This window comes from Eschscholzia californica, unplaced genomic scaffold (genome assembly GCF_041429995.1).
Source record: "Eschscholzia californica isolate CP2 unplaced genomic scaffold, dmEscCali1.0.p SCAF_2, whole genome shotgun sequence".
In the NCBI taxonomy this organism is placed as follows: domain Eukaryota; kingdom Viridiplantae; phylum Streptophyta; class Magnoliopsida; order Ranunculales; family Papaveraceae; genus Eschscholzia; species Eschscholzia californica.
The window spans coordinates 38417416-38435193 of record NW_028238309.1 but is presented as its reverse complement, the minus strand read 5'-3'; the positions used below and the strand labels follow the sequence as shown (position 1 = coordinate 38435193).

The following is a 17778-nucleotide window of genomic DNA, read 5'->3' as shown; positions in this document are numbered from 1 at the left end:
AGACATTTCAAAGATAAACAAAATGTGTAGTGAATATTTTATCATTATTATTGTTAGAAATCATATTTTTTACTAATTTTTCAAAAATATATTTTTGGAGTTCCATGTAAATCTAGATATCTGTAGACATTGATGAAAAATAAGTAGATATTTCTTATTTTTTTTTGAAGGGTAGATATTTCTTATTTTAATACTTCTATTTTTGTCTTTCCATACGAAATAACATATTTTTAATAATGTTTTAAAAATATTTTTTCTTTCGTAGACATCTGAATATTTGTGGACATTCATAGATATTTATTATTTTAATAATATTATTATTGTTTTATCATATTAAAATAACATATTTTTAATAATATTTCAAAAAAAAAATTTAGAATTCCGTGGACATTTGGATGTCCGTGGATATTGATAGGTAATTGAAAATTTATTTAGTTCAACAATAAACTAGTTCATATTAAGCAGGAAAGTGGAATTTAGTATGTGTTTATGGACCTCCAAACCCAATTGATAGAAATCAATTTTGGGACTTCCTACGAGATTTTGGGACGAAGGTGAGTGAACCGTGGTGTGTAATGGGAGATTTTAATGCTATAGCAATGGAGGAAGAAAAATGGGGTGGAAAAGGTTTTAATAAAAGAGGTGCCGAAAAATTTAGAAGCATGATTGAAGATTGTAATTTGATCGATGTTGGGTATTCAGGTCCGGCTTATACTTGGGTGAATGGAAGAGGTCTAGAACACCATATTCGAGAAAGATTGGATCGCGTACTAGTCAGTCCGGAATGGAGACTTCGCTTTCCGGGTGCGTTAGTCAAACATCTACCTAGGTTCAATAGTGATCATGCTCCGATTATATTAAATACAGTACAAGCAAGAATAAAAGGTACTTTACCATTCCGATTCGAGGCACACTGGACTGTGCATGAGGAGTTTGATGAGATTATGCAAACAGGTTGGGAACAATCTAGCGGTAATTTTATTGATAAACTGTTACAATTAGCTAGTAAATTATCAATTTGGAGCAAGGAAAGGGTAGGCCAGCTGTTTGAGCGAATTAAGATTGCCGAAGAGGAGTTGTTGGAAGTGCAAAATCAGTCTCCTTCAGAGGAGATGATTGAACTAGAAAAACAAGCTACCCATAAACTGGAGGAGTTGAGAAAGTAAGAAGAGATCTTTTGGAGACAGAGAGCGAAAAAACATTGGGTGGAGGAGAATGATAGAAACACCGGATTTTTCCATTTATCGGTTTTGAACAGAAGAAGGAAAAATAATATAAATGCGGTAAAACTGGCAGATCATAGTTGGTCTTCGGACCCAACTATAATTACTAATACTTTTTTGACTCATTTTACAGGGCATCAAGAGCGGAATATACAACGGAATTTCCAGAAGTTATAGAATTATCAGATCGGCCTCTCTCGACAATAGAAAATCAGATGCTAAGTGTTATACCAACAAAGGAAGAAATATGGCAAATAATAAAGGGGATGAAATCCTGTAAGGCGCCTGGACCTGATGGATTTTTTACCATTTTTTATAAACGATGTAGGACAGTTATTGGAGATGAAGTTACTGACCAGATTAAAAATATTTTTGAAACGGGAATACTTCCAGGTAAACAAAATCATACGTTTATAGCATTGATTCCCAAAAAGCAGGCTCCAGAATCTCCAATAGACTATCGGCCTATCTCCTTATGTAATGTGTTGTATCGCATAGTAACAAAGATTTTGACAAATCGGCTTCGACCAATTATGGACAAATTGATTTCTCCGATTCAAAATGCATTTGTACCAGGCCGCCAAATCTCGGATAATATAATTGTGGCACAAGAAATTTTTCACTCTATTGCTAACACTACAGCTAAAGAAGGAGCATTTGCACTCAAAGTTGACATGGCGAAAGCGTATGATAGGGTGGATTGGAATTTTTTGAGCGAAGTCCTAAAGAGGTATGGGATTATAGAAAACTCTCACTTACTAATAATGAATTGTGTCTCTACAGCTTCTTTTTCCCTATTACTAAATGGGCGTCCGAAATGAAATCTTTATAGTAAAAGAGGTCTTCGACAAGGATGCCCTTTGAGCCCGTATTTATTCATACTTTGCTCAGAAATGCTTACTAAATTAGTAAGTCAAGATAAGAACAATGGTCTTTATGATGGATTTCGGGTTAATAGATATGCACTAAGTGTGAGTCATCTCATGTTTGCCGATGATTTGTTCTTCTTCGGGAAAGCATCAGAGTTCAATGTGGAACAATTGAAAAGTATCTTAAATTCTTATGCAAGATGTTCGGGACAATTGATAAATTATCAAAAAGTCCTCAATTCAATTTAGCCCTAATTGTGATGTCGAGAAAAAGAAAAAGATCTTGGACTTACTAGGTGTGAAAGAGATGAAGAAGGATGATTTATATTTGGGTAATTATCTACTAAAGCCGAAGCATAAAATTACATCTTATGATTTTATTCTCAATAAAATTGAGAAAAAATTATCAGGATGGAAAAGAAGTTCACTATCTCATGCAGGAAGAACAGTATTACTAAAGAGCGAATTAGCTTCTATTCCGATATATTTCCTTACTACAAATATTGTGCCAAAGGGAATGGTTGAAAGTATTGAGAAATATCAAAGAAATTTTTGGTGGGGACATAGTATTGAGAAGACAAAAATGCACTATGTTAATTGGAAAAAAATGCAAGCAAGTAAGAAAAATGGAGGATTGGGCATTCGTGATATGGGTATGGTTAATAAATCGATGATAGGTAAACTTACTTGGAGATTTTTAACAGAACCAAATTCATTGTGGGTAAAACTTTTACAAGCAAAATACCTAAAATCACAATCTTTCTGGAATTATGAGATAAAATCGGCTACTACACCTACTTGGAAGGGTCTAATGGAGATGCGACAATATTTAAAAGAAGGAGTTTGTTTTATGATTGGTAATGGAAGTTCATCAAGAGTTTGGGATGACCCATGGGTACCACACCTAAGGGGATTCAAGCCAAACAAGAAGTCAGAGGAGGTGGATATGTCGAACATTTTCTATGTGAAGGATCTATTAAACGCAGAAGGGCAATGGAATGCGAGACTCATAAATAATATTTTTGATGATCTATCGACTAAAGCAATACTTCAGATTCCTTTGAATAACATGGGTATGGAAGATAAATTGATATGGGTACACACGGAAAAGGGGAATTTTACTACGAAATCATTATATACTTCAATATCTAGAGCAGCACCGAGTTCCTCATCAACCAATGAATTACCACATGGTTTGACATGGAAGAAATTATGGGATAAAAACCATTGGATGCCGAGAGTCCAAACATTTGTATGGAGAGTATTGCATAATGCTCTACCTACAAAATCGAGAGCTTTGAAATTTAACCCAGAAGTCTCAAAAGTGTGTGCAATGTGCAAAGAAACAGAGGAAGATATAGATCATTTGTTCCGAAAATGTAAAGTATCGAGGGAGTTATGGATGAGTTACCCTTTACATTTAAGGGTAGATGGAGATGAAAATTTCAAATCACTGGTATGTAAATGGTTGGTGGAAGATGAAGAAAGTGATATCATTGATTTAAGAATATATGTGGCATGGTGCTTGTGGAAAGCCAGAAATAAATGCACATTTGAGGACATTAAAACACACATTTACCGAATCATTCAAGAGGCACAAATCATGTTGCAAGAGTTCTCAGGTACTGAATTCAACTCAGATAACAGGTCAGGCCCAATTCCTCAATTGGTTCATCGCTTTTGGGATCCACCACAACTAGACAAGTTGAAGATTAACTTTGATGCATCATTTTTTTGTGGTCGAGCGGTAGGGGTAGCAGTCTGTCGAAACAGTGGGGGAGTATTTGTTATGGCAATGGTTCAAAGTTGGCGAGCAACATCAGCTATGGAAGCCGAAGCTAGAGCTGCTAGGTTGGCGGTCTCTTTGGCAATGGAGCTCCCGGAGTATGAATGTGTAATGGAAGGTGATGCGATAAATGTGATCCATGCTTGTTCAAAAAATTTGGAGGAGTCTTCATGGAAAATTAGAGCGATCATTATGGAAATTCAAAGTGAAGTATGTAATCTCTGGAGTAGTACCTTCCAATATTGTCCTCGTGAAGCAAATATGGTAGCACACTTGTTAGCAAAAGATTACTTTAATGTTGATCTAAATCAGACTGTGGAGATTTATGATACTCCCAAATCCATTGTAAGTCAATTGGCGACAGATTTAGTCAATATGAATATTTGCTCTAGTAGCTAATAAAGTTTGGCAATAGCCTATTCTCATAAAAAAAAAAATTAAGCATATATTACTCACTAGTCTTAAAATAAACATAGTTCAAACAAAATAAACATAGTTCAAACAAAATAAACATAGTTCATACACGTTAAGCTAGTGTTATGATAAAATAGTTTTGACAAAATAAGAATACATTGTTCAAACAAAATAAAAATAATTCATACACGTTAAGTTAGTTTTCTCGTTCAACATCTGCCCACATATGATTACACAAACTATCTCGCCATTCATTAGCTACTTCACGTTGTCGTTGTTGAGATTGATAAACCAAGCCAGTATCAATTCCATCATTTGAAACTGGCAAGGGAACTGAATACGGTTGATTTCTTCATCTTCTGGAGGAAATTCATCAGTACGAAATTATTTGCGAAGAAAATTGTGCAATCATGCACATGCTAGCACTATCTCTGTTTGGGTCTTAAACAGAAATGGAGGTGCGGACTTGAATATTGTAAATCGAGATTTAAACACACCAAATATCCTCTCGACTACATTTCTTTCAACAACTTACAAAAATACACATAAAAGTTACTTCACAAAAAAGATCATGTAAATGTTTCTAACCAAAAGACTCAAACATAAGTCATATATAACAAGTTAACAAGTTCAAGTGACAAGATCATTCCAAAAGACGTCACTACGACAAAAAACCAAAGTATTTAAGCACACTTTTTACTAATGGAGCTTTGTAGAAATCCAATTCTTCCTTTCCTCCGGTGCTAAGAGTTTAAACATCTCTTGTTTCCCTTTAGTGTCAAGCAACTGTACTAACTTAAACTTATCGTCAGTAGATAAGTCAGATATTTTCAATATAGTATCCAAGAAAGTAGTTTTCTTCTCCTTTTCTTTCCTAACCCTTTCAACCCTTTCAACCCTTTCTTCCATGAGAACACGTATTGCCTCTAGATTAGTTGCAACCGATACCACTCCACTTGATAAATTTTCAATGACATCTTTGTCCATAAGACTACTTTGTTCGATATCTTTCCTTGACCTTTTTCTAGTCCGTGTAGTAGGAGCGTTTGAAATGGTAGCCTCACATGCAACATTGGAACTTGTTGGTCCTTGTGGAGCTTCATGCTCTCCCTGGAATGAAGAAACATTATCATATATGAAAAGATTACCATCATCATCAAATTCACAATCAACCGGTGTTGAACCTCCATGAGTACTTTGACTATCTTGATAGGTTCTTGCATCGTTTTCTTCAAAGTGTAGACCTATTGCTCCTTTTCCACTAGCAATTTTTATTTCCAACCACGATGCATATATCTTCATAGTCATCACATGCCTCTTTCATCCATATATGCTTTGGATGAGACTAGAAAATCACCAAAAAATATTTTATTAGTGTGGATACCAAATATAAAGAATGTGAATTCTCAAGTAAATAAACATATTCAGACCTTCAAATAATTATCCCATATTTCTTCATCGGCGGTGAACCTCTTAGTTGTTGAGTCATAACCAAAACCAGAAATATGAACTATAAAACTTCAAACCCATATTCTTTTGTTCTTCAACTACATAAATCTAAGCCAAAAAATCTAAAATTTTCATCACAATCAAACATATGGAGGATTTCAAACAAGAAAAGGAAGATTTTTGTGTTACTTACCTGTTAGATGAACTGAAGAACCCTAACAATGGAGAAGCTCGACCCCATTTTGCCCTAGACGAACTGAACCAGAGAGTTGAGTTTTTACTTTTTTGGGCCAAAAGTCACCACAAATCCTTCACAAACTCCCTAAAATGTCTGTGAGACAAAATGTTTTCAAATGTCTGGAAAAATTATGTCCCAAATCAATAACATAGACTTTGAGGAACATTTGAAATGTCTTAAAAGAATAACACGGACGTTTCAGGACATTTGAAATGTCCCAAACGAATAACACAGACATTTAAGGACATTTCAAATGTCCCTATTCAATAACACAAACATTGGTGGACATGGCCATGTCCACCAATGTCCCCAACCACTACCCCCTCCCCATCCCCCCCTAAGTTTTAAGATGTCTCAACTATAAACTCTATTTTTGAGATCTCTTTTGAGAGTCTTAAGTGTCATAGTCATCAAATTTAATTTTTGGATCAATAAAAAGTCTTTCTTTCTCAACCACTTTTTCCTATTAAATGTATGTGTGACATGTGTCTCTATTAGAGTTTTTTAGAGTGTTGCATTGGAGAGGGACTTGAATTAGAGACACTTGAGTTAGCCACATAGGAAAGAGAATCTCAATTGAGACTCAACACATAAGTCAATTAGAGTTTTTTTTTTTTAGTTTTGCATTGGAAATGCTCTAAGAGGCCATATTAGAGACCTTTAGGCCATGCTTGGCGCGCGGGGATGGAATGTGATTAAGGAGAATCAGATTACTGTAGTTTGATGTTTGGTTTGACCAGGAATGAGAATTTGATCCCTGGCATATTCTTAATTAGGTGTTTGGTTCGTAGATGAATATGAATGTAAATATTTGTACAAGTTCACTTTTACCCTTACTTTTTTTTTTTGGTGAAAGACTTTTACCCTTACTTAAACTACATAAAATACATATCAACTTTTTTTTTTTGCATAAAATATACACATCAACTTTGTTATATAGATTAATATCAGTATTATTTTTTCAAATTCGTTGATATGAAATAATAACACGATACATCAAAGGGTTAGAATTAAAGATAAGAAATAAATGTCTTCATAAAAATTTATCTAAAATAAAATTTTGTCCATAAACATAAATAGTACTTATTAATACCAGATCCTAGAAAAAAATAAAATTGGTAATTCAATATTTTGTTACGGATATATTTGTCAATAAATATTAATATATGTGATTCCGAGGGAATGGGAATCACAAATCCACCTCCCCCCTTGGGTTTGCTATTACCGCTTTTTGAGGGAATCACATTCCCGGGTCCACACCATTCCCGCAAGCCAAACAATGATCTGGAATATGATTCCCGAGAATCACATTCCATTCCCACGCCATTCCCGCGCGCCAAACATGGCCTTAACGTCATCTTAGGGGCCTAAGTTCATCTATTCTTTAACGTCATCTTAACCTAAACCAAACCAAATAGTTGTTTGTAGAAAACCAAACGACAGCTTTTAAAAGCACTTAAAAAATAAGTGAAAAGCTGCTTATCCACAACTTTTAAATTTCGTGGGATAAATTGATTGAAAACATTAGATCGATTTTTTGTTTGTTTTTTATCTGGTTTCTTCTATTGGTTTGTGTTTTGTGTTTTTCAATTTGCTTTTAGTTTTATACAACAATTTTTTATCAGTTCAAAACAATAGATCAGTTTAAAATATTATAACTTCTTTTTCTCTATTTTTTTATTCCTTATCTGTGGTTGTGGTTATTGATCTAGTTTGCTTTGATTTAGGATTTTTTGGTTTTTCAAATTGCTTCCGATCAGATTTTGATGATTGATTAATGTATGATCAAGTTTCTGGTTTGTTTTGGTTCATCAATATGATGATCGATCTACTTTGATGTTTTATATATATATATTTTTATCAGTTTCAATGTACTCTTTTTATATGTTTTGATCTATGGTAATGTTTTTTATGTTTTGGAAATCAGATTTGCTTTCCAAACAATTGTTTGTCTCGAACAAACAAATTTTTATTTGAAACAAACTAGTGCTTGTTTTAGACAAGCTATAGTATGATAGACAAATAGTTGGGTCAATGGAACAAACATGTAACACAACAAAAATGGAAAATATGATTAAGAAAACAGCAGTTTGTCTAATATAAACTATTATTTGATAGATAAAGAAGAGTGTTTAGGGGTCAAATAGGTAGGAACCCAATCAACTATTTGTTTTCTACAAGCAACTATTTGCATTTTTTTTTTTGAGAAAAACCAAAACAACATAAAAATAAGTCAATAAATATTTTTAAAAAATAAAGAACAAACAATTGATTCGAATGGGTGTTTGAGTTTGTTTGAAAATTGATTTTTACAATACTTTAGTAAAAAACTATGAGAAACAAAAAAAATAACAAAATAACAAGATAGTATAAAAAAAATGCTCCAGAAACATAAAAACAGAAAACATAACGGCAAAAGATTAGGAAAAAACACTAAAAAAAAACAAAAATAATGGTAAAAAGGACAAAAAGTGCTTTAGAGAAAAGCGAAATACATTCATAATTTTTTTTAAAGTGGCGGAAATTTTGGAGGGAAATAAGAACTAGGATATAAGCAACATTTTAACGATGACCGTGAGGTATGAGCTCGAGCTGTTGACGGTGGATATGAAAGAGCGGGAGAATCAGATTTGGTATGTGTGAATTAGATTGGGAAAGAATACAGCTTGCATTCACACTCTTGTTAGGGTAATACTATAACCAATGAAATAAGTCTTCTTAATCCACTTATTTACCACTAATGTCATTGACCCAACTCATGGCCACAATAATACACCACCGTATCCCACTTTCCATGAAACTTAAACTAATAATTTTTGGGTTCTTAGTCCAAAAATCTACACCTAAACACACATTTAGTCCACCCTAATATTAATATAGGATTTTAACCCAGAATAATAATTATAATGGATATTTAGTTCAAATTGACCCATCTCTATAGAAAAAACAGATCTCTATCATTTCTATTTAATTATAATACCCATTATAATCTTTTATGTAAGAAAAAACCCACTTTTGAAAACCAATCACCAACATTCTTTTTCTGTTTTTTCTAAGATTTTTTTGATTGATTTTAAATTTACTATCTGTTTCGCAATATACACGTTTAGTATCAATTACGTATATTTCTACAACAAAACACATTTAGTATAGTTAAAGTATGTCTAGATGTCAAAGTTACAATGTTTTCTGTTTATTGATTCTTGTTTTGTTTTATAAATAACGTGTTATTTATTGTTAAAATTTCATAATTTATTGATAGTAATGGCGGTGGTGGTAGTGGTGGAGGTATGATGGTGGTGGAGGCGGTGGTGGTCGAAGAAACATTTTTTATACATAATGTGTTATGTATGACACATAGAAAAAAAAAATGAAATAAACTATGATAATTGTAGCAATGATGATTGCGGTGAAATTAAATGAGGGTGTCTTTGGTAAAGTTGCGAGAATAGTGGTCGATTAGTGGAGGTGGGATAGTATGGTCTTGGAGACAGTGGCGTGGTCGAAAATTTGGGGTCCCGATGCGAAACTTTAGTAGGGGGCCTCCGTACTATAATCGATAAATTGAATAAATCCACAAGTAAAAAATGAAAAGAAATTTTTAGACATTTTATTTAAACGAAATATCTTATTTTAGATAAATTCAAACTACAAAGCAAACATAGCAAAAAATTGATAGAAAAAGAAAATTAACAACTTCGTATCTTCATCATCTATTCAATTATGTAATCCCTTGACTCTATGCAACAATTTTTACTTAAAAAATTTTCTTCTTGCATTTTGTGAAACAAAATCATATATCAAATCTTCATAATTGATATTGTCCAAAAATCCACATAGTGAGCAAAGCTAACCCATTTAGTCTGTCTTGTAACATAGTCGATCTCAAGTATGATTTCGATTTTTTTAATTTTGAGAAGCTTCTTTGTGTTGATGAAACAATCACTGGTATAGTTAACAAAATCTTATCATCAATACTAGCAGCTGGAAAACAATTCATTTTCTTCAAGAAATTCAATACTCATCGGCTTTTGTAATGTCAGTTGGGAAAACATCTTGCAAGAGTTTTAACTCGACAAATAATTTGTCCCCTTCAACGTCAAAATGGTCATCTTTTCTTACACTCTTTGCAAGATCCTCACAAGAAACTTTCACATCATATCCATTTAACTTTTCCAGTCTCAACAAAAAACCAAATATTTTCTCATGTTCTTGATATTGTTCGAACTTTCTTTCCAATGTACCAATAACTTTATAAACTAATAAAATGAAATAATGAACTTTGAAATATTCCTTACCAAATTGCGGAATCATTTGCGACGATCTCTCACCGGTCTCATTAAAATGTCTTCTTCGACGAATTACACGCCTCTCGGGAAACACTGGATCAACATCCAACTCATCAACCATTCTCGTAGCATCGATCATAGCCTCTTCAAATCTAGTTTCTCTATACTTTTTGAACGAAGTAATTAAACCTTTTACAAGTGTAATAACAACATCTATGTGAATATCCTTTGATTGCAAACATTTGCTGACCTTATTAACCATCACCAATACCCTATACCAAATACATATGCCTAATAAAAACTTGAAATCACCAAGCTCGTGTCTTGCTATAGATTGTGTTTCACTTCTTGTTGTTGCCTCGGTGTCACTTTCTTATAATTGAAGTAAAGCTTCTCTAAGTTGTAGAGATTGTGATATAATCGCTTTGACACTTTCAACACGACTTTCTCAACGCGTGGTTGATAGTGGTTTCAGAGTAATTCCTTTCAGATTCTCTTTTAAAATCTGGCACTGCTTTGTAGAATTTGCGAATAAAGAATAAAGTCGATGTACTACTCCAAAGAAGTCCTTAGCCTTACCATGACAGTTTGCTATATCACAAATAGTCAAATTAAGACTATGACTACCACAAGGGGTGTAAAATGCTCTTGGATTTATATCTAAAAGTCTTTTTTGTACTCCTTGTTTGCACCATTTCATATTCGAACCATTATCATATCCTTGTCTTCTCACGTCATCAATCTCAAGACCTAAATTCTTTAAGGTTGTTTGTAGTTGTTCGAAAAAATCCAAGTCCAGTGGTGTCATTCACATTAACAAATTCTACGAAATATTCTTCCACTTTCACAAGAGTAGCAGATATATCTACACATCTTAAAATCAATGTCATATGTTCTTGGCTATACACATCAGGTGTACAATCAAGTATAATTGAAAAATATTTAGCTTCTCTAACATTTTTAAGTATTGCACCTCTGACTTCAGCTGATAACAATTGTATCAACTCATTTTGAATTATATTACTTAAGTAATGACATCGAATCTCATTATTTTGAATCTGACGGAGGTGTTCCTCCATAATTGGGTCATGTTCTGCTAACATCTCAACGAGCCCAACGAAGTTTTTATTAGTTTCCTGCCCAATCTTGTGTTTTTTCCACGGAAAGCCAAAGTGTACTTGGAAAGATATTTTACTATTGAAATTAATCTTTGTAACAATAATCTCCAACGTTCTTTATCCTTTCTAATACATTTTTGCGCAATTTTATCAATTGTCTGACTTTTTCCAATCTAATCTGCGTCTCAATTCATGTAGCCATTGTTAGCAATATGCTCAGTGGTAACCTCATGCTCTGTAAGTCTCACACCAAGATGTTGCCAATCTCCGTACCGTCATTTGCTAATTGAGTTTTCGAAAACCTCTTTTAAATAGTTTCCAACAAAAACAAAATACTTTATCAGCATTGTTTGAATACACAAGCCAAGTTCTATCATGCTTTTCTTGGTTGATAAATACCGAGTGTAGAATTCAGAATAAAGAAGTCAATTATTCCGATCATTGGGCCCAATTTTCATTGATAGATCTCTTATATGACCTTTTTCAATTACTAAATATTTCCATTTCCCCTCAAGAGTATCCCAACTTTTAGGATCATATATATTATCCGGAATTGGATCACAATGTTCTTCTTCAAAGTCATAAAAACATCATCGGGAATATCATTATCAAGGTCTTCACTCGCGGAACTATTACTAGAATTACTACTATAATGAAATTCATCATGTTGATGATCATCAATATTATTTTCATCTTGTATATGAGTTTGAATCAATTTTTCGTCTTTATTTACTAAATCTTCATTTGAAGTTGGTTGTTCTCTAAAAATGAACTTGTCAAGAGCGCCTTTTTGTGTTTGGATAAATTGGTTTTCTTTTATTTTCTCCCGTCTCTTCGAACTCCCGGACTTGTATTTTCTTGGTGTCATTGACTTTAGTTATACAAAGAATAATATAAAATAAGTATTTTACTGCAAAATTATCATATGAAAAAGTAACTTTTAAGACGATAAAACATAGAATCGTAGATACAAGATAATTTTTCATCAAAAAAAAGATACAAGATAAAAAAATAAGTGAGGGGGTACCTTTGTGATGGAAGACTTGTAATTCACTAATTTGTCAATTCTGAAGAAATAAGAAAGTTGTCTTGACTTGAACTCTTGAAATTGAAATTTAGAAAGGAGAAAATCAATAAAATATGGGTATGAGATGAGATTTGACTTCACTTCTCAGTAAGAGATGAGATACCAAAAAGGAGATAATGAGAAAACAAATATGGAAGATATTATACAATAGAGAAATCTGTATAAATAGTACACAACAGTTAATTTGATGTAACTACTTTGAGAGAATTAAGAGAGAAGTACGTTAGAAAGAGAGAAAAAGTTAAAGAAAAAGAATGTACAATGGTCACTACTCACTAGACTATTCTCAAAAACAAAAACAGTCATTAGATAAAGAGAGAGGACAAAAGTTAGAGAGAGCGAAACATTAAATAATGAGATAAAATAAAATTAGAGAGAGGTACAAATTAAAGTGTTAGCTAGTACAATAGCTACTAGTTGTAGATTTCTGATGGGCCTAGAAAGGTTACCCTAAATAGGTCACCACCCGCAAGTATACGGGCGTCAAGTGATAATTCCGGTAAGTTCGATTCGTTCCTCAGAGACTAAGTAAAACATATTCTAAGACTTGGAAGTAAGACGGTTTTGAAAATGGTTTTGATTTTGGTGATAAAATAATAAAGAACAAAATAATAAAATAAATAATGATACAAGGAACTCAAATGGGGGGAGATGACCTAGGGTTTTTGGAATCCACCGAATAACTCACTTTTAAACACACGAAATCAACTGGCTAACTCTCTCGTTTTATAACTCAGAACTTCGGATAATGAACTATCCTAATTCCGGAAGATGTTTTCGATAAAATTGGTTTTTAACTCATGAAATTGTAATTGTCTTATTTAAAAAATGAATTTCTAAACTACTATCTATCAATCAATAAGTATGTACCGTCAAAGGACTTAACCTAAGCACGATACATCAAACCTAAAAGCATAGATAGTGAAAAGATAATCGACTTGACAAATTAAAACAATTTAAATATTAAAACACATTCAAAGAATTAACCAAATAATTTGTGTTTCTAAAAGCTCGAATATGGTTTCATCCTCAATCCTAGATTAAGAGTCTTAGCTAATCATGATCAAAGATTAAAATCAATATGAAGAATAAGAGAAAATGGAAGGAAAACAGAACTTTTCTCACTGATTTTCCCACGGTAGCCAAACGCTCCTCTGGAGAAAATTATTTTCCAGCGTCAATGGAAAATTATTTTCCAGTAGCAACTACGAACCAAACGCGGTCTTCTTCTCCAACTAAATTCTCCTCTTTCTACTGTTTCTCTTTTCTTTTTTTTCTTTTCTCACCAAATGAACAAATAACAATTGATTCACTTTTGTTTTAATACTAATGAGATAACAAAGAGAATGAATATAAACCAATCTTGATATTGATAATAAACCAAAATAAATTTCTCAAAACTCTCTGATTTCTCTCTTTCTCTCACTACAAGCCACTTTTTTTGTTTCTCACTTTCTCTCACTAAAACAAGAACAATAAATACAAAGAAAAGTAGATGATAATGGTGTTTCTCTCTCTCTCTCTCTCTCTCTCTCTCTGATTTTCTCTATAGGTTGAGCTTAGAGATGGTGATGTTCTTGACCCCCAAACCGAGATATCCAATCAGTTGACGAAGCTCTGCTTTTATACCCTGATGGTCTGATTCCCTCTCCAGCCAATGCTCCACTGTAAATTCGAAAATATCCTTCCACTTTCCTTCTTATCTCTTTTTTATCTCCAGCTATATCTTTTGTCAATCAGAGAGAAAGAAAATCAAAACCAGTCGGTATCTCTTTCTCTCTGAATATCCACCGAATCTGTCTTCCCTGTTTTCTATATATCAGAGATGATGAGAACAAATCAGAGAAGAATGATTCGGTCCTCTCTCTCTCTAGAATAAAATACACTTTTCGATTCTTCCCAAATCAGTGTTTCTTTCCATCTCAAGTTGAAGAATCGAAATCCCATGATCTTCAAATCAAGTAACCATATCTTTCTCTTTCCAAATCTCTTCTCTAAATATTACGCTTAAGGATTCTTTCCCTTTCTCTCTCTCTTTAGTTTCCTGTTTGATTTGAAACTAAGAAAGTAAGAGAAGCAAGGAAGGTTATCCCAGCTCACACTTTCCATTTCTAAAATCTCATCTCCTCTGTTTTTAAGAGAAACAAATAATTTGTTTCTCTCTCCCTACTGGTAATAAAGATGAGAGGAATGGAAATAGCATAACAAATTCCCATTAATATGGGAAACAATTGATTACCAACGTGAGTTTGAAAATGGGGCTGATAAGGTGCTTCTCGGGAGAGTCCATGATGTTACCACTCATCCTTTAGATCAGTCCATATTTCTCTGAAACGAAGTAGGCTGCTGGATATAAATGCACCTGTAAGAGAAGTACGATGGCTCTTACGCTGGGTTGCAAGGGATCGTGCACTCTTGGAAAATCCCAAAATACACACGTGTATTACCGAATATAGCCCAAATAACATACAGCCGTCTGATTTGGTTTCCTCGCGCGCCATGTGTCGCCTTCTAGTCAACTTGTTTTGACCATGACTTGACCTGCCCTAGTTTACTCACCCGGACTCCAATTTCACTTCCGTTTTCGCCCACGAGTTCGTCTTGAACCCTAGTTTCATCCGAGTGTCAACGTTTGCCAAAATTTCCAGAGAACCAATACCAAGAAATGACAAAAATACCCCCAACACGGCTTTCTCTCGATTTTATCCGTTTTTCACACTGAACTCCCTAAAAGACACCTGGGAAAGAGAAATACACAATTAATCAGAGTAACTGCTCGAAATAGACTAACTAACCCAAATTAAGAGATTCAAATGAGGCATTTTCATGACTCATCAATTTCCAATTAGGGTAATAATTTTTTCTGAATACTTGCATTAACAGCTAGGTAAAAAGGGGCCCTGCGTAAAGTGAGGCTCGGTGCGACCGCACCGAATGCACCCCCTCACCCACGACCCTGCGTAGAGAGGTGGTGATATGGTGAAGTGATGGTGGTGGTGGTGGAATTGCACCATAGGTGGTGGAGTTGCGATGGAGGTGAAGGAGTGGTGGTGTTGAAGTTGTGGTGAAGGTGGTGAACTGGTGGTGGTGGTGGTGGAAGTTGTGGAGTGGTTGTGGTGAAGTTGCGACAAAGGTGGTGGAGTTCCGGGGAGGTGATGATGTTGGTGGAGTGGTTGTGATGCAGGTGGTGGAGTGCTTATGACAGTGGTGAATGCTTATTGATGCTAAAGAAAGAGACATTCTTTTTCCACGATCTAGCTTTTTTAAAAACAATTATAAAAAAGCCACGAAATTGTGGCTTCTGTTTTTTTAGAAGATAGACTTTTATAGTTTAAAATAAGTGATACCTTTTCCGAAAGTAGATAGGCGTTCACTTCTACTAGAATTACTTTTACTTTAATAAAGTAAAAAGATATCAAAAGAATATTTGACAAAATAATTGCTTACAAATAAAAAAAGGTCAAAAAATTAGTTTGACAACATAATTTACTTTTCTATTTTTCATTTATCATAGAAATAATTCATTTTAAGTTTGCTCATACGATATCATGATCATTATTTGTGGCAAAAGTGTTAGCGACGATGATGTTGGTTGCGGTGGCCATAATGATAGGTGGTAATGTGTAGGGTTTTACACCCTTCTACTAGTGTTTATAGCGGAAATAAGACATCTAATGTCTACACTAGTATTCCCAGGATCACATGCATAAACCCATAATAATACTAAGTAAAACTAGAAAGATAAATACCTTATTCGCTAGTTTTCCCTCGAACCTTTCCAATTGCTTATGAGAAGACCAAGAGCTTCAAGCGTAGCTCCTCTACTTGGGACACGAGCAATCAACTTGATCTCCCACCTTGTTGTTTAGCTAGCACACCAATGCTGGTTGGAAGAAGAACTCATTTCTTCTTGACTAGATAGATAGTTAATGGCAATTAGCTCACTTTCTCCTCTCTACTTGATATGGTAGAGTAAGAAAGCTTAGAGAGAAATTCCACACCTTATTCTCTGCCCTAAAAGTGTTTATATAGAACCCTAATGAGAATACACCTCCTCAAAGGTTTCCTAAAATACCCTTTAGAATAAGATTTAGGGAAATAGTCGAAAATAGCAACTATTGATATTTTCTCAATTCCCTAATGAGGAGATGTCCAAACACCACGAAAATTTTCATGAATACTACTGGATATGTCATAAATCTCTCCTCAAAATTTCAGCCCAATCCGAGCCCTAGAAGTGCCCGAATCGGCTAAGGCCTAAATACCCTGTTTTTTGCTTTTTCGTACTATCTTTGCCTAATTCCTTTTTAGGCCTATGAGATATGTTTATGGGAGATTCCCATTGTTTTATCTCACTCCCACTAGTCATATCCTAGATCAATTTGACACTCTTATGTGTAACCCGTTGTAGGATCCGATCGAAGTTAGCCGCGAATTACTTCGTAATTCGACGATCGTAGTTGGTCTCTAGCTACAACTCTACGATCCCTAAATCAATCGGACTTGATGATCTTTCACATCAATTGTCCTATCCGACAAATTGTTCGCATTGTCACCTTGGTCGAAGGACATCTCCTTCAATTCCTTCATAATGGTGTTGGACCTTTGGAGAAATTGTGATGGAGGTGATGGCGGTGGTGGTTGAGATATGGTTGGGTAGTGTTTGTGGTGGGGATGGAGATACAATTGTGGTGTTAGCGGTGGTGGTGTTGATATGGTGGTATTGATGGAGATATGGTGGTGGTGGTTACAGCAAGGTGGTAATTGTTGATGCCAGAAAATGACTTTCTGTTAAATCAACATGAAACCGGGACTTGATGCGTGACATCGTCCGTTATGATCAAATATTTTGTTTAGTTGATAGATGCCTTCGTCCTGCTCCTGCTCCTTGCTCCTGTTCCTCGCTCTTGTTCCTTGCTCCTGCTCCTAACTTCTGTTCCTTGCTCCTAGCTCTTGCTCCTAACTCCTTATAAACCCGGGGGAAAACCTGCAAAGGGTTCGAAAATCGCTCTGACGCTCAAGATAGTCAAGTTGCTCTTTGCAGTAAAAGATTGAATATTGACCGAACCTTTTGGGAGCGAGTTATGAGAACTCAGTGTATTCAAAGATGTGAAAAGCTTGTCATGTGGAAGACGATGGGGGGTCCTTTTATAAGCTAACCTAGAATGACTGTGATTAGACGGTATAGATGAGGCGGTTGTGATCCACCATTTGGGGAAGTTTCCCACTATTTGTGGGTAGGGTTTCCCTTGTAGTTATCTCTTATCTAGGATAAATAGAAGTTCCCAAGTTCAAGGATCTTTCG

The 17778-nt window shown here is 34.5% G+C and overlaps 1 protein-coding gene across 1 annotated transcript; it reads left to right on the top strand.

Moving 5' to 3' along the window:
* Nucleotides 1–575: 575 nt before the first annotated feature.
* Nucleotides 576–4277, top strand: LOC147557745 (uncharacterized). The gene is made up of 3 exons (XM_086658929.1): nt 576–1162; nt 1357–1953; nt 2342–4277. Exons 1-3 carry the CDS (start codon nt 576–578, stop codon nt 4275–4277), a joined length of 3120 nt encoding a protein of 1039 aa, XP_086515055.1.
* Nucleotides 4278–17778: the final 13501 nt, after the last annotated feature.

Excerpts from the sequence above, each read along its gene's own strand:
- LOC147557745 (XM_086658929.1), top strand. The coding sequence starts at position 576 with ATGGGAGATTTTAATGCTATAGCAATGGAGGAAGAAAAATGGGGTGGA. Across the intron at positions 1,163-1,356 it reads AAACTGGAGGAGTTGAGAAA|GGCATCAAGAGCGGAATATA; the intron begins GTAAGAAGAGAT and ends CTCATTTTACAG. Across the intron at positions 1,954-2,341 it reads TTGAGCGAAGTCCTAAAGAG|CCCTAATTGTGATGTCGAGA; the intron begins GTATGGGATTAT and ends AATTCAATTTAG.